The following is a 26,547-nucleotide window of genomic DNA, read 5'->3' as shown; positions in this document are numbered from 1 at the left end:
TCTGAGTAATGATTGCCACGTGTATTTTACATGTCTCAATTCTTCCATACTTTATAATTTACTAACAATTGATTTTGTCTAACTTTAAATTAAGTACAATTAAGTCTGTTAGGTTTTTGAAGAGCTACACATGACACACCAGATTGAATAACTCACCAAAAACTCAAATTTTAGTCTCTTAGTGAGCCAAAATCATTAAAATGCGCTGTTTAAAATTAAACATGAAGAGGTCTGGCTCGGTTCCATTTTTTTTTCAGGACAGCACATTTGCTCTTTATTATTTAATGCAACTTGATTGGACTCGATCGCTATAATGCCAATAATTTTTTGCTGCTATTTGTACAGCGAGCGCCTCTGTAGGCTTTGATATCTCTAAAGTTTGCCAACAGAGTTTGGTAGAATTCCAGCAGGTTTTTAGCGAGCATATGTGCAAGCTGTGTGGGAGGTTTATTTAAACTATTAATGTAAGACAAACGGAATTCTTACTTCTTCTCTGCCATTTGAGCAGAATGCTCAAGGATTCTACTCATTCTCAGCTTACTTTATGAGAACTTTTATGGTGAATATGAGTACATCGTGTGCTACTGAAATTGTGTTTTAATGACTTTTTGGACATTTCCAATTATAGTATCTTTTGATCTAAAGTCATACATCATGTTCTCAGTTTCCAGTGACTGTGCCTGTTCACAATGAATGTGAAAATATGACAATGTGACACAATCCCAGACAATAAGAATGCATTTGATCACACTTTAGTTTGGGGACAAGTTCTCACTATTAACTAACTATAACTACAACTTTTGCTTCAATAAACCTATATTTTTCTGCTTATGAACAGTTAATTTGGTAGTTGATAAGTTTAGTTATGGGGTAGGGTTAAGGGATCTAAGATATGGTCATAAAGAATAAGGCATTAATATGTGCGTTATCAGTACTAATAAACAGCCAATATGCTAGTAATAAGCATGCTTATAAGAAACCAGTTAGTGAGAATTGGTCTCTTAACGTGTTAGTATGCATTTTTTTTTTAATCAAAAATACTGTACTATAATTATGAAATGTTATTAGAAATGTTTTCAGTTTGAATATAGACCATTTCAAGGATGTAAACAATAACAAAGGCGTTGGAACGCTTCTGCGCATGTCTGGTCCTGAAGCATTTCCGGTAGCGCCATTTTTAAATCTCAGATCTATAAAAACCTACAGCGCGTACTTTTTAAATCTAGCGAAAACGCAAGTTAGGTATTTGAAAAAAAAAATAGAATTACCCTTTAAATATGACTGAGGTGCATAACTAACAAAGAACATTAAAAGTCTTCCGGACGGCTCAAAGCGGCTCTGATTGATGCTGTGTCCGTGTACACGAGATGGCGGTAAATGTATCGCATACTAGATGCTTACAATTAACTCCTCAGCGGAAAAGTTGGGATCATTTGTTTGTATAATGGATGACATCAGCCTTATGTTCGGTTAAACCAAAGCAAGACAAACAGTGTTACTTACGAACTTATCATGGTTTGTGCTAAGATGTCCGGGGAGGTTTTAGTGGACATTTCACTTGCATTGCTGGGTCAGTCTGTATGTCTACGCAAATATTCATATTTATTTGCACAGCGCTTTTCACAATACATAGCGTTTCACTGCAGCTTTACAGAACATGCGTGTTTATTACAGCACTAAATGAATGCTAGTAAGCTAATCACTTCATGTTATTATTACTGATTTCATTCGTTTTAAAATGTGTGCTTAGTTTGGTCAAGTTTGTTGCTGTGGAACAGTGCTAGAAAGCATTTGAATGCTCAATCTGAGCCATCATGTGGTCACAAATAAACAAGATGAATGCAATTCAATGCTGGCTACCGTGTTTTACATAAACCTGTTTTTGTTGTTGTTTTGTTTTTTAGATAAAAGTATAACCTACATGCATATTAATAAATGCACACACACTACATACAGTATATATGTGGGTATGTATGTTTTTATGCACATTTAAACACACATACAGGTAAAAAGTGTGGCCACTATTACTATTTTTTTTAACTGTTTTTGAAATAAGTCTCCTATGCTCATTAAGCCTGCAATTAATTGATCAAAAATACAGACAAAAAGAGTAATATTTTGAAATATTACAATTTAAAATAATGGTTTTCTATTTTAATATGCTTTAAAATATAATTTATTTCTGTGATGCAAAGCTGAATTTTCAGCATCATTACTCCAGTTATCAGTGTCACATGATCCTTCAGAAGTCATTCTAATATGTTGATTTATTATCAGTGTTGGAAAAAGTTGTGCTGCTTAATATTTCTTTATAAATAGAGATAATTTTAGTATTCTTTGAATAAAAGAACAGCATTTACATATAATAGAAATGTTTTGTAAAAACATGCACTACTGTTCAAAAGTTTGGGGTCACTATTTTTATTTTTTTTAAAGAATATGAATACATTTATTCAGCAAGGATATTAAATTATTATTATTATTATTATTTTTAAGTGATAGGTAAAGACATACTGTTAGGAAAGATTTCTATTTTGAAAATTCCTGTCAGGATTCAATCAATCAGTCCTGTATAAAGTATCAGATTCCAGAAAAAAATATTAAGCAGCACAATTGTTTCCAACACTGACAATAACCAAATATCAAATCAGCACATTAGAATGATCTCTGAAGGATCATGTGACACTTAAGACTGGAGTAAAGGCTGATGAAAATTCAGCTTTGCATCACAGAAATAAATATAAAGAATATTAAAACAGAAAACCATTATTTTAAATGGTAATATTTCACAATATTACTGATTTTGTCTGTATTTTTGATCAAATAAATGGAGGCTTGATGAGCATAAGAGACTTCTTTCAAAAACATTTAAAAAAATAGTAATGTGTCCAGACATCTGACCAGTACTGCATATAAACAAAAGACAGAGACTGTTTCCAGCAAATTTATTAACATGTGATCAATACCAAAAGCAGCAGGCTGGCTATGAGCAGCTTTGAGTACTACATTGCATTTCATCCTCAAGCTCTCAAACACATCTGGGTGTTCATATGGTCACATGTGGTTTTGCACTGTCCCGTCTCCCTGTAGCACTCACTGTCTTATGTGTCTTACATTACAGATGATGGCTTTCCTAAAGACAAAATGTAGAAAAACAATTATTTTATTTAATACACAGTATTTACAAATAATACTATTATTGTTTAATACATCAGTACATGTTGGAATTAACATTAGACAAGCATAAGTGATTAAAAATGTTTACCGTTAGCTTTTGTAAACTACTGCAGTTAACCGTTTCACTATTCAACATTCAAGTTTAGAGAATACATTTGCAGTTAACGTTACTCACTGCATTTATCTGCTGCCAAGATAGCTAGACAACTAATGAGAACTCATTTTTAATTATAGCCCACATAACGCTTGCAACAAAACGGAAATAAAAGCTTGACCCTTTTCACTAAAAAGAATCAAAACGCTATGCGCATATGTAAACAATGACGAAAACACAATGCTGCATCATACTTGAAGAGTTAACGTAAATAAATACAACTAATCAAATGGAGAAAAAAAACAAGAACTTGTCCTTACCTGAATCGAAATGTGCTGTACATTATATCCTAGAGTTGCTAGTTGGCTATTCTGCTTCACTGCTGCAATCCAGGCGCGTTTCTCGAAAATCTAAGTTAAACCCTTTAATTTCCGATTATTTATAAATTAATGTTAGTTCCAGCCCAGAGGGATCACCCAACCACCGAGCAACAAGGATCTAGTTTTAATTTCTACATTTTAAACAGCAGGATTAAATAAATTAATCGCAATCCCACTGTGCATCAAGCGCCTGCCGCTATTGTTTTGAATGCGCTCAAACGCTAACCGGAAACGTCCGAGGAACAAATACGTCACTTCCTTATACCGCCGAATATCCGTTGAAATGGTCTATATGCGACCCTGTATCACAAAACCAGTCTTAAGTCGCTAGGGTACATTTGTAGCAAAAGCCAAAAATACATTGTAGGGGTCAAAATTAGCGATTTTTCTTTTTATGCCAAAAATCATTAGGATATTAAGTGAAAATCATGTTCCATGAAGATATTTTGTAATTTTCCTACCGTAAATATATCAAAATGTAATTTTTGATTAGTAATATGCATCGCTAAGAACTTCATTTGGACAATTTTAAAGGCGATTTTCTCTGTATTTTGATTTTTAATTTTCAAATAGCTTCAGCTCGGCCAAATTGTCCTATCCTAAGAAACCACACATTGATGGAAAGCTTATTTATTCAGCTTTCAGATGATGTATAAATCTCAATTTCAAAAAATTGACACTTATGACTGGTCTTGTGGTCCAGGTTCACATATGGTAATGCTTTAGTATGGGGACCGATTCTCACGATTAACTAGTTGCTTATGTGCATGCATATTATTAATATATTGTCTGTTAGTACTTATAAAGCACATATTCTGCATGACCATATTCTACATCCCTAATACCTTTAGGTATCCTACCCAATACCTAAATTTAACAACTACCTTACTAACTATTAATAAGCAGCAAGTTTATTGAAGCAAAAGTAATAGTTAATGGACTGTTAATAACAACAACCTTAAAGGGGACCTATTATGCCCCTTTTTACAAGATGTAAAATAAGTCTCTGATGTCTCCAGAGCGTATATGTGAAGTTTTAGCTCAATATACCCCACAGATACATTTTTATAGCTTGTTAAAATTGCCACGTTTAAGGTATGAGCTAAAACGCGCTGTTTTGAGCATGTTGCTTTAATGCAAGTGAGCTCTTGCTCCCAGAGAAGAGGGCGGAGCTTCAAGAGCTTGAGCTCCGCATTAGCAGTGCTAGCCTTTGCAAATCAACATTCCACTATTAATACAATCCTGTTATCTTTACAGAAAACTACTCGGTTTCAAAGTCATCTGATTATACTGTGCATAATAAATTTGCGTTTATGAATTACAAAGACGGGGAGCACGGCGGGATAAAAATAACAACATAGCTGGTCTCATGCTATCACAAACTTTATAAGTCCAACTTCTGATTATGAGCTCGACAACTTCAAGCGATCGACATTGCTTTCATATGCAACTTTTAACTACCACATTCCTATTCACGATCATTCTGATAGCACTTGAAGGCAGCATCAGTGCAAACACACAGAGACAATGATACCTTTAGCAATGAGCCTTACAGAGTGCCAAGAAGCTCTTTCAGAAAGGCAATTTGGAAAGCAAACACATGATACTTACTTTGTCTGGAGCTGACGTTATTGATGGTATTGATTCCTAAACATTCAGGGACACACTGCGGCTACACAACTGTGTTCAAACACCTTATAAAAGGGATTTTTGCATAATAGGACCCCTTTAAAATAAAGTGTGACCAAATGTATTTTAAAATGTAATTTATTCCTGTGATGTAAAGCTGAATTTTCAGCATCATTACTCCAGTCTTCAGTGTCACATGATCCTTCAGAAATCATTCTAATATACTGATTTACTGCTCAATAAACTGTTCTATTATTATCAATATTGAAAACAGTTCTATTCTATTTTATTTAAAAACAAGGTTTATATTAATTTTGCACTAATTATGCAGCGGGAAAAAAAACAGTTTTCAACACTGATATTTAACTGAGATTATTAATGATTAAGCACCATTAATAACTGATAATAACTGAACACCACATCAGCATATTTAAATGATTTGTGACGGATCACGTGACAGTTAATACTGAAAAAGTACATTGCTTCTTAAACTTTTTCTCCTGAGAAAAAACAATAATATCAAAGTGTCTCTTCAACAGGGTTTCAGATTGTTTTTTTCTTTCTTTTCTTTTCTATATATAGATATCAGAAACTGCACTCAAAGGGATTTCAATGAGCATTTACAAAGTTTAATGAGTGACAAGTGCAAGATGTGGGAGTGAATCTCTTAAATCAATGTTCACTGGATGTCTTCTGATTGAAAAGTTCAAGGCTGCTTTTTGGCTGCTTAATATCTTTTCATAATCAAGCAGAATAGCCCATAATTCCTTTCTCTGTGAGCATGCTTGATGGATCTGAAGTAGCCTGTTGTACAACGAACAACCTCTTTCTTCACTAATTAGGCTGACTGGGACCGGCTTCCAGTGAGACATGGGAGTTTATTAATCAATGCGAGGGGATGTTTGCAATTTTCTGTTCCTTTTTTCTACCCAACTGAACACAAAGCAGTACAGTGCTCTTAACAAAGCCCAGAGCAAGCATTACTCAGACAACTAAGAGGTACGAGGGCAAGAGGCCGCTTTCATAATGCTTAATAAAGAAAGTTGAGGAGATGGAAGAAGATAAGGAGGACTCTCCCAAAGCCTCATTAAAACCGAGAGCTTTTTAATCCACACTGAAGCTACTGTACTGTGGAAGAGTGCTGTCAGACTGTGACTGCCTGTCCTTTTCATCTACAGGCCGAGATGGAGTTACAGGCCAGTGTGAAGTCCCGAAGGATCCCAGGTACCCGGATTGCGCTAGTAAAGTGGATGTGAGTTGACAGAGATTTAAAAAAAAAAAAACTCTCAGACTCCTTTGTCTGGTCTTTTTATTTCTTGGTTGCCCTAGAGAAAAACAGATTGGTGGAGGCAAACACTGGCGCCCAACAAATGGATTTCTTGCAGAGTGTTTTCACACCTGTTTCATTGATTGATGATGTTGTTGTTTTTTAGATGATGTCTCTTTCTCTATTTTTTTTCTAAAATCAGACCAGACACTTTACCAAGACGTGCTTAGCCTTTAAGCCAAGTATAACAAGTGTCACTATCAGTTACCACAACAAACTCAGAGTGCATTCACAGAATGGTCTAATAGGCTTTAAAAAATAAAAGTAAAATAAATGGTTAACAAATTGTGAATACTGTATACATCAACTGCAATCTAGGTTGCATTCGGGTTAACTGAGGTGATTTTGGATGGAGTCTTATGGTCCTTTCCCTCCAATGTGAATATTCAGTACAAAAAAGATGCAAAAACGTAAAATAAATAATGCAGATTTTTTTTTTTTTTTTTTTTAGTTTTTTTTATGGTGAACATCCCATACCAGAGCTTTTGGTGGCAACATAAAACTACTGTTGTCTTTGTACTTCCCGCTTTTAAGCGCAAACCTGAAAATTAGGCTACTTATTAAATAAAATGATTGCAGTTCATGAGCTCTTTAGTCTTCATGAACTGCATGCGTAACCTATGCTAAACAAGTTGTTTACATACCTACTCAGCAATCATTCACACTTTTGCCCTGTGTGAGACACACAGTTGATCCTCATTAATCTTTTTCTGTCTCTATTTTGCACATATTTACACTTACCTACATGGACATTCTTCTACCACACATTTTACATTTGCATATATTCCCCATTGCATTAAATGAGTTTTTATGAAACAAAATCTTGGGCTGTCAAAAGTTTAAATTAATTATGATGCATTTAATGATTTGTATTGTAGTTAATGCATACAGGCGGGAATTTATTAAGAATGAATTGCTCCCACTGAAAGCTGTTTATTTGCATGTGCTGTCAGCGCTGCTTTAGCCCCTGTTTCACTAAATTAATTATGCAGATCAGGCAACAGCTCAAAAACACCCTGACAATCTGTGCAGTGCAGTGCAGATCTCACAACTGCGTCGGAGTGTTGAATTGTTTTATTATGGAGGCAGACTACCAAAACCTGGCATATTTTTGTGGAAACATTATAAATGTTTTTACCTTCACCTATTATTCACTTTGCATTAAAACTTATATTAGTGAATAAGAAACAGGTTCTAGGGCTGAAATACAATGCACAGAAGTGCAATTGTTTGCTGCATTCACCTTACCTTACAAAGTTCCTACATTCATTACTCTTATACTACTATTACTAAACTGCATGAGCACATAACATCTGTGCAGATACAGATAGGAAACCACAAAGGAGTATATTTCAGCAGCAGTGTCCAGCAATAACAGTTTCAATATTTCTAAAAATTAATGTCAACACTGAACTTTATGAAACAATAATTAAATAATACACCAAACAGAGTTTATGGACTTTATCTCACTTTATTTGTTGATGATTTTGCTGCTGACCTTCACTAATTAAATTCCGGCTGTTGTATGGATGAGAGATTCTGTTAGGTCAAATGTTTGTTCAGAAGTCCCATTCCAAACAAATCCTGAAAGTAGATAAATCAAACCAATCTTTGCTTGCAAACCATATACATTTGGGTTTAAATAAATCAGCTGGGTGTGAAAGCACTTTAGTTTGCTATGCTCTTGTAAAGGTTTGCTGAGGCATAAAGGTGAAGACTGAACACAGCACATAAATAAGACCCTTTGACCTGAACTGACTCGACCTTTTTCATTAAAGATCGTCATGCTCTCTATCAGGCCCTGATGCTCAACTGCTAGAACAATGTCATACGGTTCCCATGCAGGGAAATCCACTATCCACAAAAGTATTGGACACCTGACCATTACACTATGAGGGATTGTTGCACATTCTAAATATATAGATATTAATATGGAGTTCGTATGCTGTGTCGTAAGCCTTCTACAGACTGCACAATTTTAGAAATCATTGTAAATCTAATAAACTTGTGTTCGACATGCATGCAGACTGTACGATGATGACACCTGTTGACATTTGCTGCGACACACCTTACTATAGGAGAATAAAATGTCATCAGCATATGCTTATGGTAACAAAATGGCAATGACAAATCATGTTTGCCAGATGTACTTTTTATGTGTGCTGAAAAAAAAGAGTAAGCGGCGAAAGAGGAGGGGATAAGAGCTTGAGGTAAGCAGTTTTCTGTTTTAGCGCCATGTCGCGTTGATTTCATGTCACATTTTTATTGGCTGGTCAGTAAACGTGGGTCATAGCAGCAAACACACTGTGCGATGATCATGTTGAATTTCTGGCACTGTCAGAAAATGATCGTAGGCTGTCTTTGGTTGCAAGACCGTGACAATGGCTGTCTTTTAACCTCTCTCAGAAATCGCCACGATCGTTTCACAATGCCAGTCTTTCTTCTGGGACAGCCAAAATTTGTGCAGTGTGTTTCAGGTTTTTCTATATTGAAGCATCAAGATTTCCCTTCACTGGAAGTAAGGGGCCTAACCTCTGAAAAACAGTCCCATAACATTATCCCTCGTCCTCCAAACTTTACATTTGGTACATTTGGCAGGTAACATTCTCCAGGCATACGTCAAAAACCCAGACTCACCCATCAGACTGCCAAACAGTTAAGCTTGATTCATCATGCCAAAGAATAAGTTTCCACTGCTCCAGAATCCAGTGGTGGCATGCTCTACACCAGGGGTGTCCAGTCCTGTTCTTGGAGAGAGTTTAGCTTCAGCCCTAACTTAAAATACACTAAATCACTTAATAAAGGTCTTCTGACTCACTGGCAACTAGAAACTAGGCAAGTGTGTTGGTGCAGTTTGGAGCTAAAATCTGCAGGACTTTTGCCTTCCAGGAGCAGGAGTGGACACCACTGCTTTACACAAGGCCATCCAATGCTTGGCATTGTACTTGGTGATGTTAGTCTTGCATGATTACAAACCCAAATGCAAAAGAAAACCCCAATTTATTTATGAAAACTGTTAATTTGATGGTTCTTGTTGCACTTGGTTCAGGTATCACACCTCGGTTCTCTCAGTGACATGTCAAAATAGTGTATAGTATATAACTTTAACTGTTACTCATCTCTCTATTTTCTAGTGGATGAGAGGCAGGTGGACATCGGACCCTTGCTACTCCTTTTATGGAGTAGATGGGTCCGACTGCTCTTTCCTCATCTACCTTAGTGAAGTTGAGTGGTTCTGCCCTCCGCTGGCCTGGAGGAATCAAAGCAGCCACCCAACATCCAGCAGCCTGCCAAAAAGACAGGTGAGTTACTGAAAGAGTCAATAATCACTACACTGAATTCATTGCAACTGAGAAGTGTACCGCCGTACAAGGCAAAAGATTAGATTTTTGTCGAAAATTAGATACTGATATTTTTGGGACATTCAAGACATCCTTTATCATGTACATAATTATCTTGAGTCATTTTTGTTGTTTTTCTGAGAAAATAATGGGTTGTCTCAACCGTAACTTCAAAAAGCCCTAGAGAAACCAAGGCAGGACACCGTATAACACCAGTTACCATTCTTTTGCTTTGTTTGGAACGCTCAAACTGAGTTACGGCATTCTGTCTGTGTTTACCCGCGTGTCAAAATACAGCTTGGAGTTATTTGTGTTCTGCCTTTTTTTACTGTCCACTAAAGTCTGCCGCATTTTTATTACGGTGCAGACAAACGAATTAGATCGCAATCTGCCAAATAGCTCCATATAACAAAGCACTGTAAAGACTATACACCTTGGCAGCAATACATAATCGTAAATAACCTTTAAAAGTTTTTTTTTTTTCCTGTTTGTAATTATTCACCAGGCTGTCACTTCTAGTTGGATGCGTGTTGACTCAAATGCCGTGGCATGTAGCATGATCAATCATAAAATCAGAATTAGCCACCGCGTAAAATATGTATGAATTGCCGTGAGATCGGGTTGGCTGGCCTAACAGTTCGCAATTAAATCTACATCCTACCTATTCTTGTAACCCGATAAAATCAATCCATGGTGCTGAATGTCGTCAGAGATGTTTAATCCACACACATTTCTGAGCATGCCTGCTTGCTGGCATTCACATAAATTCACAAGTCGTTCTTTTAGGTTAGGCTATTTAATTCACATCAATATAAGCAATTATGCTATGTCTGGCATTCTTTTACGTTACTGAGCATAGCAAATAAATTGGTTGCAAAACTTGCAAAACGGTATCCACTCACATGTTTAACATTTAGTCTGCTTATTACCACACTGCTGGTGCCACAAGGGGGCAGTGTGTCTGTAATTCTAAAATTAATACAGTCACATTACTATATGATATAGCCCATGATAAGTAGACTTTATACAGGTGTTACTATAACGATTTTGTAAATGGTGATCAGCAACAAAATAGTGATAATGTGGATGTTACTGTCTTTTGCCTTGGTGTGACATCTCACTTTTTGCAGATAATGCAAAGGCAGAATACATTAACTTCAAAATAGCGGTAAAAATCAAGTTTGAGCTCACAATTTTTTAATGTAGATAATTTTCATTACTAAAACATCTAATTGCCAATTTTCCACTGTCCTACCTATAATTAATTTGGCTGGACAAGTAAAAAACAAGTCATTTTTCTCAGTTACACACTCTAGCGAGTTAAGGTCTTTTGCCTTTGTAGGACAGTGTAGGAGTTAGTGAAGTGTAATTATGGCTAAGATCACATGGCTCTTTTCCAAAACCCATTGAGTTGCCTACATAGGCAGTTTTGCAGGTATCTTTTACCAAGAAGGCAATCCTAGAATGCACAAGTTGTTACCTATACAACATTCCAAAACAGGTTTAATTTTAGTTGGAATTCTGACTTAGTAGACTGTATAGAAAAGCAAGGCAGCTCAGTGGGTTTTTAGAACAGAGACTGTGTGAGCAGTATGTGTGTTCTCACCTGGTTAGTTACTCTCACAGTGTGTTATTTCAAGTGAGAGAGTTCCAGCTGTTTAACTGTTATTCACAATACCTCTAAGCCCTGCTAAGACTGAAATGAGATATCATTTTATTCATTTTTTTCCCCTAAGGCATAAAATACTGTAGCATTTTCCTACCTAGCAAAATTACCTCTGTAAATTCCACACAGCTATTACCAGTATGCGTCTGAATTCTTTTAGAAATATGCCACATTTTAAAATGACAGTTCTTTCATTTGCAAAAACCTGATTAACCTCAACCTCATGTCCACAGACCAGTTGCAGTCCATTCATTTACATTGTGTTTAAGTACTGCTTTTGAGCTTTTGAGAAGTAATCACTGGATTTTACAGGTTTTATATTCAAAAAGATATTCAGAGTTTAGTTGCAAGTCATTTAATAGCAATATTCTAGATTGGAAGAACAGCATACCCTTGTGAAAAGAAGTGCACATATTTGTATTGAATGTCCACTTGTTATGTACTTCAAATCCTAAATGTATATTTAAAAAACTAGCATACTGTAACATAATATTAATGAAATAAAAAGGCACTTAAAGTATAATTATAATTTTAATTGTAGTGTGTTATTCAATATTGCAGTTTTATGTATATTTATAAATATATTTATGTATTTTAAATGCACTAAATTGCAAGTTTATTATTACAAATGTATAATTACAAATATATTTAAATACAGGTTGTAATAGAAATGGCATTCAAGTATTATTTAGTGTACTATAAATGATTGTCAAAACATTCAGTAGTACACTTTAACCATATTGCAAAGACAACAAAGTCAGTTATAAAAATTACATACGCAAGATGTAGTTAAGTAGGTCAAAAACACTTTAAAGTTCAGATAACTGCATTTAATATAAATTGAAATTATAATACATTTTCATTTAATTGCAATAAGAATGCAGTTGAGTCTGAAAATATTATGTTCAGTTCACACGTCTTGTATACATTATTTCCATAATAAGTAATCTTTTTAAAAGTACAGTATACTAAAGTGTACTTCTAATGTATAACGGTACTTAAGAATATATATATTTGTTTGGTCAGTGAAATAATCCACAGTTATGGACACAAATTTGATCTGTACACTTCTTTGCCTGTTTTCTCTAAATGTATCTCTTTCTATAGGCATATTTCCGCTCAGATCTGTCTCTACTGTTGGAGCGGGTTGGCTCGGGAAAAGAATCTCTAAGCTTCATGAGGAGGCGTATGCGCAGATTGGCTGCGCAGTGGGCTGCAGCTACACGCAGACTTGACGAGCGACTGCGCGGTCAGTACAGAGAGCAGAAGAGGGTGAGCTGTCACACTCTGTCTAAAGAAGTTCTTACTTCCTTCGCACTAGTGACATTTGAGTTCGTTATTAACAGAGGAAGTCTGTCATGTATTGATTTGGATGCGACTGGGACTTCAAACCAGAAGTTTAGCTGTAGAAATTGTATTTGATGAAGGCCAAAATAAATGAGAACCACAATTATATAGCGCAATCACAGATGTTGGCATACGAATGGGATTAGATTTCTCAGAGGAGTATGGAATTTACTCCACAGTTTTTATAGAGGTTCTATAATAAAAACAGCCGTATTTGATTTGGATTATATTAAAATGAAAAATATGTCTGCAAAACACACATTTACCTAACCTTCTCTGGGAAAAAAAATAGTTTGAATAGGAACATTTATTATAGAAAAAAATTATTAGTAGTTTGTACCGTTCGCTTTTTCAGAAATCAGTTACAAATAAGCCTTAACAGACTGATTATTTTCATTTCCTGTCCTAGAGCCAAGCCTGAATGAAAAATTGTGGATTAAATTAAATCAGTCTCACTGCGAGATACAGACCAGATACACAGTCTCGGTTCTGTCACACAGAGAAGTGGTTTTCTGTGAAGAGGTTGACTGTGACCATGAAAAAGCTGTTTACTGTAGATGAAGTCTGCTGCTTATGAGTTTGACTGGTAAGTGTAGGGTAATTGTAGGTACTTGTGAATATGTTTGTGGTGGCTGGTTGCAAAAATTTCCCATGTGGTAGTTTTAATTATGGGCTGTTTCTCTGTCGATTTGTCTTTGTTCATGCTTTCTCAACAGTCATTTTGGTTGGTGCACTTTTGATGTCCCTATTGAGTCATTTAACATTCTGTAAAAGCCAGTGTTGGTGGAATCTGTCTACAGCTATTAATGGATATGGATTACCAGACTGTGTTTTAGGATGATAATCTTAAGGAATCTAATTATTTTGGCTTAGAATCAACTCCAAGTTAATTTAATGATATATTAATACTTAATAGTTAATAATCATATATCAATAATATAGTTATAATAAGTGTACTTCTTTAAAGCACAGACTAGCAATGTCCCATGCAATCAAAATAAAATTATACAACGAATACAATTAATTAATGGTAAAATTTGATATATGTGATTTATTAATGAAAACATTATATTTTAGACAGAGAGGGAAAATAAAGGGGCTGAAGTTGCTGTGCAGAACATTAAAAATGGTATTGATCATGCACTTGGCCTCTATTCCCATCTATCATTTTATCAGCAATTAATTTTCCTTGAGAGTGATTTCACTGGAAAACCGCAGATAGAGAAATTGAGTCCATGTCTGGACTCCAATATTCTATAATATTCCATCATTCAGTTTCAGTAGAAAAAAATCCACTTTCTGTTAGCTCACTATCTCCAAATATACTCCTCATGTGTCTGTAATTTATTTAATAATTCTGTGATAAATATTGCTTTAAATACATATCCTAAAGCAATGATATATTAGAAACAATAGACATTTGGCTGTAATGGTAGTTTGTGATGCTGAGAGTTTCAGTCCGTGTCTTGTTTCAGAGAAAGTGACATTTTTAGTATATCAACATATTAATAAATGCATGTTACACACAAATATTTCAGAGGTGTCAGTCTGTCTTCATCTCAGGGGAGGCCATACAACTCTTTCACACTTTTGCACCATGCAAACAATGCTTGTGAATGGCTAGGGAAAAAAGAAAAAAAAAGAAAAGGGGAAAAAAAACACCTAGCATAAGATGAATAAGACGATGAGCTTCATGAATCATTCTGAAATACCTTGAAATATTTGAGAGCTGCATTACTCATTTACGGTAGATTCAGTGACATTCACTCAATAAATCCTCTAGATGAAAATAGTAGCCCATCTGTAAGTTCAGTAAATAAACTGCTTTCCCCTTAAAACTAAAAAATACACTATCATTGTCTTTATATATACAAAACAGAACAGCTTTTTCAATCAAACATTTAAACAGAAAAGACTATGTGACTAAATGCTAATTATTCACAAGAAAACCATGCCCTATTTGTTTCAGGCCTCTTAATCTTTTACCACAGCCTCTGATATTACAGAATTATACAATTCAATCACATATGGTTGGTTTACATGTGCTAAGACAGTATATTGAGGGATGACTCGGTAGAAATAAGAATAAATGAAGAGAAAGAAAACAAACAGCAAAATGTAGCCACAGACTGCTGCCGATTAGTGCTGATCCATTAAACCTGTCATTGACTTGCACTCAATTAAACATTAAGGCGGGCGACTGTATAATATTCATTTCTTCACATTCAGTGACATGTCTTATGTGGCCAAACAAAAATGACAAGTCAACAATAATGTGGCTTCTACTGAGAATATCCTGCACTTTTCGTGTGTCTCTACCTTCTAAAAATCACTTTAGTTTGTAGCAGTCCTCATTTAGCCATTTTAACTTGAAGTGTTTGCTAAATGAATAAATGTTTGGATTGGAAGTGCACTTGATCATTCAGTAGACATCAATCATGAGGAGCCCTTCAGTCAGAACTCAGTCTAGCCCTCGTCTTCACAGCCAACTTTGCAATTCACCACCATTCAGTTAGACTCATCAATGACAGAAGCCTCCTGCTGCCAATAGATAAACATACAAAGTATACTGTTGCTGAATGACTTGAATAGGCATACATAAATCTTGTAACAGATCTAGACAGGTGGAGCTGAAGGAGGTGGAAGGTTTCAGAGAAACAAAGCACTACAAAGCACTCTACATAAAATAAAAAGACACCATATACAGTCCCCTCCATAAGTATTGGAACAGTAATGACAAAATAGTTCTGTTGGCTGTGGAGTCAAGACATTTGCAAATATGATTATGAGACAAAGATGAATATGAGACAAAACTACAGAATGTCCCATTTTATTATTAGCCATTTCAACACATACATGTTTTACCAAATAAAAAGAACAGCACTTTTAGAGTTCATCCCACTCATTGATGTGAGCATAAGAATTGGGACAGCTGAACGTAAGGCAGATATAAAAGATTAAAAGCTATTATTTAGTTGCAGATCCCTTGTGCACAATCACAGCAGTGAGTCTGTGACCCATAGACATCACCAGACTCTTGGTCTCATCCTTTGAAATACTTTTCCCAGCCTTTAATGCAGCCAATTCCAATTGTTGCTTGTTTTGGGGAGTTTCTGCCTTTACTCTTCTCTTCAGCTGGTGAAATTCATGTTCAATCGGATTTAAATCTGGAGATTGACTTGGGCAATCTAAGACTTTCCATTTCTTTGCCCTTATAAATTCCTTGACTGAACTGGCAGGGTGTTTTGGGTCATTGTCCTGATGCAATATGAAGCACTTCCCAATTAATCGGGTGGCATTTTTCTTGAGAGAGAGAGAGATAGATAATAATAAAAAAAAATTCTTAATGATGAGAAGCCAAGTATTTACCAAACTAAACTGAAATTGTGATACAAACAAACTCATGATAAATGTAATCCTTTACAAGTCTTTATATAATTGTTATTTACTCATATAAGGCTGTGGATAGTCAAAACAGCTACTTGACTTATTATTGATAGGTAGCATTTTGGCAGTAAAATTAGTATATTATATTTAATTTATTCCACTGGAAAAAAAAATGGTTGAAATTGAGCTAATATAGTAGGTTATCATTCTGCGCTTACAGAGGTTTAGTATAATGTGCACATCAGACATACTATTCTTCAGAAATAGTGGTATGTATTATGAGTAATATAGTAATATGTTATTCTGAACTTATTTTCCCGCTCGTTTCAGATACTGGTGCATGTGGGCTTTCTAACAGAGGAATCCGGTGATGTGTTCAGTCCAAAAGTGTTGAAGGGTGGCCCGCTCGGAGAGATGGTCCAATGGGCAGACATCCTGACCACCCTTCATGTGCTGGGACATAATCTCAAGATATCACTCTCAGTCAAAGAACTGCAGGGGTGAGTCTCTTGATAATGCTCTTACCTTACTAATATTCAGAAGCCAAACATTTGCTTTTGTGCTATTTATGATCTGTTGGCCTGTGCAGATGTCTACTTCTACTAGTTGCATTGTGTTTGACGGTGACATTGAAATGTGATCAGATATACTATGTATTACATATTGTTAAAGGGGCTATATGTAGAAATCAGAAACTCTTGTTAGTAGCGACACCGGTGGACATTAAGTGAACTGCAGCCAACAACTTAACAACCCTAACCTAACCCTGCTATACTTTGCATGTTTTATTTTATTTGGATTTATTTTTAGTCATCTCTTACCTTGCCTAAGGTGCCTAAAGTGCCACTTTAAATTCCTACATAAGGTACTAAGAGTGTATTTCAGCACTATGGACAGCTCCCATATACTGTACATACAACAGTCTGGTTGTGTTTGCTCTAGTTATATCTGAAATATCCCTGAAAGATTTTAAAGCACTTAATTTGTACTTGTCTTGGATGCTGTAGTTTTTTTTTTTTTAGAGCTGAAGAGAGGGCTATTATGAAATACCCTAGGGGTGACACCTGCTTGACTGTGAGCATGTAATCAGTCTGACTTTGCCAAACTGTTGACAAGAAGGCGGTAAGTGTGCAAAGTAAAATCATGTATATGAGCTTGGAACCCAAATAGATGTTGTAGTGAAGGCTTTGATAAATTGCAGGAAGAAAAATGGCATCGTTGAACATTGAACTTTACTATCTCTGGATGCTCCTATTGAATTTAAATTAGTTAAAAAACTGGAGCACCATGACAACAGGTTTCTGTCTCGCTTCAGGCTGGACAACAACCAGCTTGACCTTCTCCTGAGAAAAGGGTACACTTTTTTTCTTCTTGCGCAATGTAGAAGTCTGAACATTTACATGGAAAGCATACTCTTATCGACAAGGCTACTTTACGGAAATGTGAAAGCATTAGCTGGTAGTTGTGAATCGCTGGTGTTTAATAAATGAGATGAGGACATGGCTGAGGCCTTTTTGAAGGATATTGGTTTACTTATGCACTTTTTGAGTACTTGAGCTGAAGTGAGACTTCAGTATTTGTAGATGTTTAAGAGACTAGTGTGTCGACCTTGATTTGTTGAAATTTTGAGGTGCTCAGTTTTATATTGATTTTAGAAAATAGGGTAACACTTTAGGGACCAGTTCTCACTATTGACTAGTTGCTTATTAGCATGCCTATTAATAACATATTGGCTGTTTATTAATACTTATAAAGCATATATTCTGCATGACCATATTCTACATTCCTATTCTTACCCAATACCTAAACTTAACAATATTAATAAGCAGCAAATTATGAGTTTATTGAGGCCAAAATCATAGTTAATGGTTTGTTAATAGTGAGAACCTTAAAATAAAGTGTGAGTGAACATAAATTTGTGATTGCTCTTCTATCAAATCAACTTTTTCTTGTTTTTCACTGGCATTTCTCTTAGGTATTGAGGTGCATCTTTGAGCCTATTCAGTATGAGTGAAATACTTAACTACTGGTAAAATCAGATACTATAAGACTTTTACTCAAGCTGTGTTTAAATTGGTGACTTGTATTTTGTAATGGAGTCTTTTTCGCTGTACTTGTTCTCAAGTATGGATTTCAGGTACTCTTTAAACCTCTGGACTATATGTAGGTATGATTGTATTTATTTAATGTGGACAAATTATTTATGTGTTAAAGCTCCAATGTCAAGAATGTCAGTCAAACGGAACAAAATCAAATTTCAGTTTATTATGCAGCCTTGTTTGTTTGTTTGTTCATTAATTATTTAATTCATGCATTCATTCTGGATGAAAATCTGGATGAAATTTAACCTAAAATATTTGACAATATTTGAAAGGATTTATGACCTTACACATGCTGTTCTCTATGATAGGGTGCAAAGGCCACTTAAAGTAAAAGAATGTTATTTGCCCTTAAAATGGTACTGTGTACTGTGCAAAAAAACACTACAGAACACCTGTTGAACCCCTTTATTTGTGAAATTGTCATGAACTAAAACTGTAGCCCATAGTAAAGCAGAATAATACAGATGATTGATATAAAACATGAAATGCATTCAGGAAAAGGGACACAGTTGTGTGTTGATACAATGCCCTTCACTAATATTGGCACCCTTGGTAAATATGAGCAACGGCGGCTGTGAAAATAAATCTGCATTGTTTATCCTTTTGACCTTTTGAAACTTCACAAAATTCTAACCTATCATTGAAGTAAAACAACTGAAAATGGGGAGAAAATCTTGTGATGAAATATTTTTTTTTCTTTTTCTCCAAAGCGTTTTGCCCACAATTATTGGCACCCCTAGACATTTTTATGAGTAAAATATCTCTGAAGTACAGGTGCATCTCAATAAATTAGAATGTTGTGAAAAAGTTTATTTTTTCTTGTAAGTTATTTCAAAAAGTGAAACTTTCATATATGTATTTTAGATTCATTGCATGTAAAGTAAAACATTTCAAAAGTTTTTTTGTTTTAATTTTTGATGATTAGAGCTTACAGCTCATGAAAGAAAAAAAAAATCAGTATTTCAAAATATTAGAATATTTACATTTGAGTTTCAATTAATGGCCATCCCTACAGTATAAATTCCGGGAATCTCTTGTTCTTTGAAGCCACAGTAATGGAGAAGACTGCTGACTTGGCAATGATCCAGAAGATGAACATTGACACCCTCCACATAAACAAAAACTTTTATTTTGGAATGCGATTAATCACGATTTGTCAGTTTCTTGGGAAATTAGGAGGATTAAAAGACGTCATTAGTGAATCAAAATCATGACCTGTCATTGCAAATTGTCTGGTAATCATTGGATGTGCTTCAAAAACAGCAAACGGTGTCAAAGTTGAAATAGTTTGAATGCCATGTTACAATGCTTGACTGACAACATGGCGCTGGAGGTAATGTTGCAATTCATGGTTTAATGCATCGAGCAATGCTGACGTGAGTTGTGAAAGGCCTTTACACAAGTATCTGTCAGTCTCTGTTCAGTAGACAGTTCTATCATCCCTCCTCTGATTAATGCTTCAATACTCTAAAAGATAACGCCATTCTCACTTCACCTTCAAAAGTTCAGCTTTTGGTTTTTGCCAATCTTGTTAACTGTCAGGCCTGAATGAAATGTGTGAAAATTGCCTTCAGTTACAGTTTTTGTGTTTAACTTGAAGACATTCTTCTTTAATCTGTTTTGTCAGAAGATGGGAGGCTGCTGGAGTTAATGCTCTTGCTGATCCATATCTCTGACAGACTTCAATGTGCTGCTTTGAAGTTGGATGAAATACAGTTTCTATAGTCTTTTCATGAGAAAGAAAAATGAATGCCTTTATTATGATCTGATATGTCTATAAATTGGCCTGTGAAACAGTGAACCGTTTATAAGAGCGCCAAAACACTAATGTACTTTATTCTTTGCAGTGTCTAGTAGAATCACTCTAGGAAACGAGCTGTTTCTCTGATGCTCAAGATTGCTCTGTTCAGATTCGCTCAAGTAAATTATTTCTTCAAATAAATGGCTCCTCATCTCTTGCATTTGCCAACAAACAAACAAACCCCTAAGCTTAGCAGGGACCTGAGCCATATCTCTAGGGACCAAAATATCACAGGCTGTTTTCCAAAACCCAGTAAGTCTTCTAAGGCAACATCCAAACTGAAATAGAACAGTGCTAAATCAAGCGATTTCAAGAGTTTGTTGTTAGCATGCTAATGATGCAGTTCTAAATTCCCTTTTAACGAATGTCAGTTGACCTGATGAATATATTTGCAATGACTATTTTGAACATGCAAGACCAATTCCTGCCTACTTGAATGAGGAAATACTGATCTCAATAACTCACATTTAAATAAAAAATCAGCAACAAAATCTGACAAAAACTGCCCACTAATGTTGTTTCTTATGCTCGAATAACATTAAAAATGTCCAATGGAGCTTCTAATAGCAGCTGCAGTGATGCATTGATTTTACAAATTGATGATTGGCTGTTATATTTAGGACTTACTGTGACATTGCACATTGCAGTTTCTCCCATTATTAATATAAGTGAACAGTCTTGGTAAATACAGTCCTCATCAATACTCTATTTAATTATATATTTATTTATTTAATAAATTTGAAATATATTTCTAAGCTAATTATCCCGCTTTATCATTTTGGATGGATAAATATACACTGCCCTCCAAAAGTTTGGAAACACCCCTGGCAAAGTGTGGTTTTGGACGATATCAGCATAAATCCTTATCATTTTTGGGAGCAAATACATTAAAGTAACTTGACATTATCATTGAAGAGAAGCAATAAAACATAATAATGGCAATATATAAATGTCAGAGTCAGACATGCCCCTATGCCAGCTGTGATGCCTGGTAACTAGTTTAAACTTGGCCCAGGTTTTTAAAAGATTTTTGGGTCAGCACACCTTAATAGCTTCAACAACCGATTACCAATTCAAAGTCAATGTTTGAATAAACTGACAGCTCGGATGCCCAGATTATGCAGAGCTGTAATAGCTGCTAATGGTGGATATTTTAATGAATTTAATTTTTTTTTTTTTTCTATGTATAAACTGTTTATGTAATAAAATATGTTTTCGTAGTTTGTGTTGTCCCTTAGCGCAAAATTATCACAAATTAAAAAGCCCACTTTTCTATGGCATTTCCAAACTTTTGGAGGGCAGTGTACATAATTAATATTTTTCTCTATACTGAATGAATTAATGTAATTATCGAATTGTCACACTTGATCTATTATTTTAGATTAGATTAGATTTAGATTTTGTAATTTTTCTTTTTTAATTTATAACTGTAAGGGAACTGTTGTGTGTGTGTCATGTGTTCCTGCCTCTTGTGCCCATATTTGGTTTGTTTCCTGTCCTTGTCATGTCATTAGTAGTTTATTCTGGTCCAGCCGTGTTCGTTAATTTACCTGTGTATGTATAGTCCTGTCTATGTAGTGCCATTTTGTCTGGTCTACTCGTTACTTCCCGGTGTTTGATGTCAGTGTCTGCCTTGCCTTGTCCTACCTTCATGTTTTAAGTAAAGTATATGTTATTTGAGTTTCATCCTCGTATGCGTGTTTCCTCGTTCCTCCCTCGTGTGTACACCGTGACAGAAGACCAGACCTATACAGTAAGCGTCGTCCCTTCACCGCGTTTTGTTTTGTCCAGTTTTTCTAGTGTTTTTTTTTTGTTCCTTTGTTTTGTGTTTTACCCGCCGTTTGCGGGAGTCAAGCCCGCCGGATCGCCGCTGAGTCAAGCCCGCCGGATCGCCGCTGAGTCAAGCCCGCCGGATCGCCGCTGAGTGGATCGCCGCTGACTCAATGCCCGCCGGCTCGCCGCTGACTCAATGCCCGCCGGATCGCCGCTGACTCAATGCCCGCCGGATCGCCGCTGACTCAATGCCCGCCGGATCGCCGCTGACTCAATGCCCGCCGAATCACCGCTGACTCCAGCCCGCCGTTCGCGGGAGATCACGCCGCCGTCTGCGGCTCAAGGACCCCGCTGTTCGCGGGAGATCACGCCGCCGTTCGCGGCTCACCTAGCCCGCTGTTTCGCGGGGAAGGCCAACCCGCCGTCCGAAGTCACTCGGCCCGACACCGGTTGGGGCTGCCTCCAGCCCACCGGTCCCTGCCGTTGGGATGGTCAGCCGGCTGCTGCCGTGATGACCAGTGACTAAGGTCTTTTTAACTTGTGTCTAGCCCCGGAGGGCTCCTGATACCCCCAACGTCCCCAGGGAAATTTTTTTTGGGGGGGTAGTAGGGTTCCGGCCGTAGGGGCCGGGCCGAGAGGGGTCCGAGGCCAAGGCTAGGTAGACCATCTGCCTTGGCCTTCCGTGCTCCCTGCACCGCCATGGTCTCCTGAGCCCCTGGCTCCACCATGGCCTCCTGGGCTCTCCTGGGTCTCCGCTGGTCTCGTCCAGCTCTCCTGGGTCTCCGCTGGTCTCGTCCAGCTCTCCTGGGTCTCCGCTGGTCTCGTCCAGCTCTCCTGGGTATCCACTGGTCTCGTCCAGCTCTCCTGTGTCTCCGCTGGTCTCGTCCAGCTCTCCTGTGTCTCCGCTGGTCTCGTCCAGCTCTCCGATGTCTCCGTCTGTCTGTATCGCTCTGGAGGTCCCTGTCCTGTGTTCCGTTCCGTGTCTGTCCTGAGAGGCCTCCAGAGCGCCCACCCCCCCTCCCCGATGGAACTGTTAAGGCTCGGGACGAGCCTTTCGGGGGGGGGGGGGGGGGGGGGAGTAATGTAAGGGAACTGTTGTGTGTGTGTCATGTGTTCCTGCCTCTTGTGCCAATATTTCCTGTCCTTGTCACGTCATTAGTAGTTTATTCTGGTCCAGCCGTGTTCGTTAATTTACCTGTGTATGTATAGTCCTGTCTATGTAGTGCCATTTTGTCTGGTCTACTCGTTACTTCCCGGTGTTTGATGTCAGTGTCTGCCTTGCCTTGTCCTACCTTCATGTTTTAAGTAAAGTATGTTATTTGAGTTTCATCCTCGTATGCGTGTTCCTTGTTCCTCCCTCGTGTGTACACCGTGACAATAACTCATATGTATTGAATGTTATAAAAAGTTTTTTTTTTTATATATATAATTTGTATGTATTGAATTAAATTCTAAATTTATTTTTTAGGGGGCAATTCTTCCATTTTATCTAGCCTGTTTTATTTTTATTTTATTTATTTTTTACAGAGCATGATGCAGTGCATTTCTGTGATTTGTCTTCCCCACAAATGATACAATTCTGTCATAACATTTATATTTATTTATTTGCAGCTTACTACATCATACCATACGCTTCACACTATGAATTGCTTATAATGCTTTACATTGCTGTCTATATATGGAGATCAGGAGCTTATGGAACAGAGCCACATGAACTAGTGGGATAAGCTCTTTTAAATTGGGTCAGAAAGAAACCACCTAGAACATCTAAGCAACTGCATAATAATGTCTTAGTAACAACTCAGAATACCCTTGTTCACAGCAGAATAGTCCAGAATTAGACTTGATTGTAGCTCAGTATCTTCTGACTCTCTGAACTGATCAGCCTCACACTCAGCCTCGCTGATGAGTCTCACTGATGCAGCATTCTCTGATTGGCTTTCCCTCTTCACTGCATCCTTCATGTGTTTTCTCTGTAGGGAATAGGCAGATGTCTGTTCTCCAGCTGCGGGAGAGGTTTATGATACTCTCTCCTCCACAGCAGCTGCTGTCCCTCTATTCTCATCTTCATTCCCGCTGGCTGTGTGCTGTCAGTGTCAAAGCAGAGCACAGATTCACAGCAAATACATGAAACACTGAAGCTTCCTGTCAAAAGCCCAGCACATGCTACACGACAGAAGCTTGTCGTCCTTTCATGTTTTAAAATGTCATGAAACTCCCCGATTCAGCACAGGTCAGTTCTCAACAAAGATATTAAAATGTGAAAATGCATGTCTGAAGCTGTGGGGTGAAGGGAAGAGAATATATTATTTTATAACCTCTGTTATTGTCTTATTACATTAAAAGTGTTAACATTTGCATGCTCCAACTCCAACAATTGCACACAGAAAATGTGCAAATAAATATTTTTGTAAGCTCACTGTATATTGCAGACATAGATCTTTTTGTATTACTAATTGTAGTATTGCTATGCTATTGCATATATATTCCATCTTTTATTTTAATTTCATTTTAATTATAGCTTAGAATATATATTAAATGCATTTTAATTTCATTTTTTTATTTCATATCAAATTAATCAAATTAACTTTATTTTATTTTCAGCTGCAAACATTAACAAAACATTTTAGTAATTTTGCTATGTGTATTTTTATTACATTTTATGTTTTATGTTCAAATTTGTAAATGCATACTTCAATAAAATGCACAAATATATAACAACAATTTACAAATATATTATACATTTTATTTTTATACTATTAGAATTTATAAGATTTTTATTAGTTAAGAATAAACTATTTTAGTTATTTTAACAGTTACGATTGTTACAGTTTAATACATTTTAACACATTTATGTGTTCATATTTGCAAATGTGATGAAATGCATAAACATATGCCAAACATTTACAAATATTATACACTTTATTTATATACTATTACAGTATTTGTTCTTTTTTTTTTCAATTTTTTTGTCCTTATTTTAATGTTAGTTTAACAAGTTGCAAAACGTAAAACAATTTAAGAAAATATGTTAAAAAAATACACAAATATATTATATACTTTTTGTAAGCTTATGTTACACACATACACAGATAATTTTGTATCAGTAATTTTATACACCAATAAATGCAGAGCTGTTTGCGTTTGTCCTCTGCTGCTGAATATATAGAAATGTGCTTTTGCATTTTTAATAGATTATAAATAACATTTTTATAGAGAATTGTTAAATAACTGTCATTGTGTGATGATTCTCAGATGTAATGGTGCTAAACTGTGAACACGCTGACAGTAAGGATGGATAGTGTTTGTAATGCTGTGTTTATCAACATCAGATCGTGTCATGTTTCAAACGAGCAGTAGTCCACCTCTTCATAAATCTAGAATCTCTCCTATAATAAATTAGTATAACACAAGCATTTCAAAATTGTCAGTTGTTGACTGAAAGCCTGTCGCTTTGTCAGCTTCGAGGAAGAGCACTATATTTTTGCACCATGCAAGCCAACACTTGTGACCTATTTGAAGTACATGTCAAAGGAAAAGGTCACGTGGAGTCATGAATAATTATAAGACAGTTTTCTCGAAAGATGAGGCAAGATCCTCGTGAATAATTATAAGACACTGCTGACATATACAAGAACACACGATATGCATCCTGTGATGCTGACTCAGTGTGCATTTCAAAGACAGAAGACAAGAAAGAATTCTGAGAAATGATTTCTGAGCTTTTAAGATTAAAGATAACTGATGTGGAAATAATTGACTTATATTTGTAATGAAAGTTGTCATTAATATTATTAGTGACCGTGACTGGTAATGCAATGTGGGCATGTTTAGAAATACAACAAAGTCGCTTTATGCAAATGAGCACTGAGGCAATGCAGCAACTACCAATAGGAGCTGAATACATTAGAGCTCATGCAATCTGTCATGTGATAGTGCTGGCACAATAGATAAGTTATTTTTATTGGGAGAAATTCCACTTTTATGATTTGTCTCTGCCCACATGTAGCTCTATATTAAAAATGATTAATTCTAAAATAAACCATGACTGTTATTTTAGGCCCTGTTTACACTAGTGCGATTTTTGATTTTTTTTTAATGAAAACGCTCCTTGTCTACACTGGCAATCTTCGTCCACACTACACAATGGAAAATGCATGTCACATGACAATTCATGCAGGTACAATATTGAGCATGATGTTATTGTTTACACAGTCATCAAGCATATGCAGAGTGAATATGGGCAGCAATGTCATCATTTTCAAAAGTTTCCCTTTTGGTCCATTTACACTGGGACGCAACCCCAGAGTTCCTAAACTAAAACGGGGTCTGCAGCATTTTCTAAAATCTCAGTTTTTGTGGATTGAAAATGCCGGAATAGTGTAAATTACAGCGTTACTGTAGCAAAAGTCATGCGTTTTAAAATGAAAATGCACTAATGTAAACAGGGCCTTAGTGTTATTTATATACTGTAACAGTATTTATTTTATTTACCAGTGTCTGAAGCATGTGTGAAACAATTC

The 26,547-nt window shown here is 36.2% G+C and overlaps 1 protein-coding gene across 1 annotated transcript in view; it reads left to right on the top strand.

The window, feature by feature from the left end:
* Positions 1-26,547, top strand: part of LOC306846361 (alpha-1,6-mannosylglycoprotein 6-beta-N-acetylglucosaminyltransferase B-like) — a gene marked incomplete at both ends in the record, with an annotated part of 128,308 nt that overhangs the window by 49,225 nt on the left and 52,536 nt on the right. Inside the window, 4 exons of the mRNA XM_079379684.1 lie at positions 6,459-6,532; positions 9,742-9,909; positions 12,722-12,886; positions 16,679-16,848. Coding sequence (XP_079235810.1) covers positions 6,459-6,532; positions 9,742-9,909; positions 12,722-12,886; positions 16,679-16,848 — 577 coding nt within the window. The remainder of the gene's footprint in view (positions 1-6,458; positions 6,533-9,741; positions 9,910-12,721; positions 12,887-16,678; positions 16,849-26,547) is intronic.

Source organism: Barbus barbus (genome assembly GCF_936440315.1).
Source record: "Barbus barbus genome assembly, chromosome: 3".
NCBI lineage: Eukaryota > Metazoa > Chordata > Actinopteri > Cypriniformes > Cyprinidae > Barbus > Barbus barbus.
Note: the sequence above shows the minus strand (reverse complement) of the source record. Positions and strands in the feature narration are given on the sequence as shown.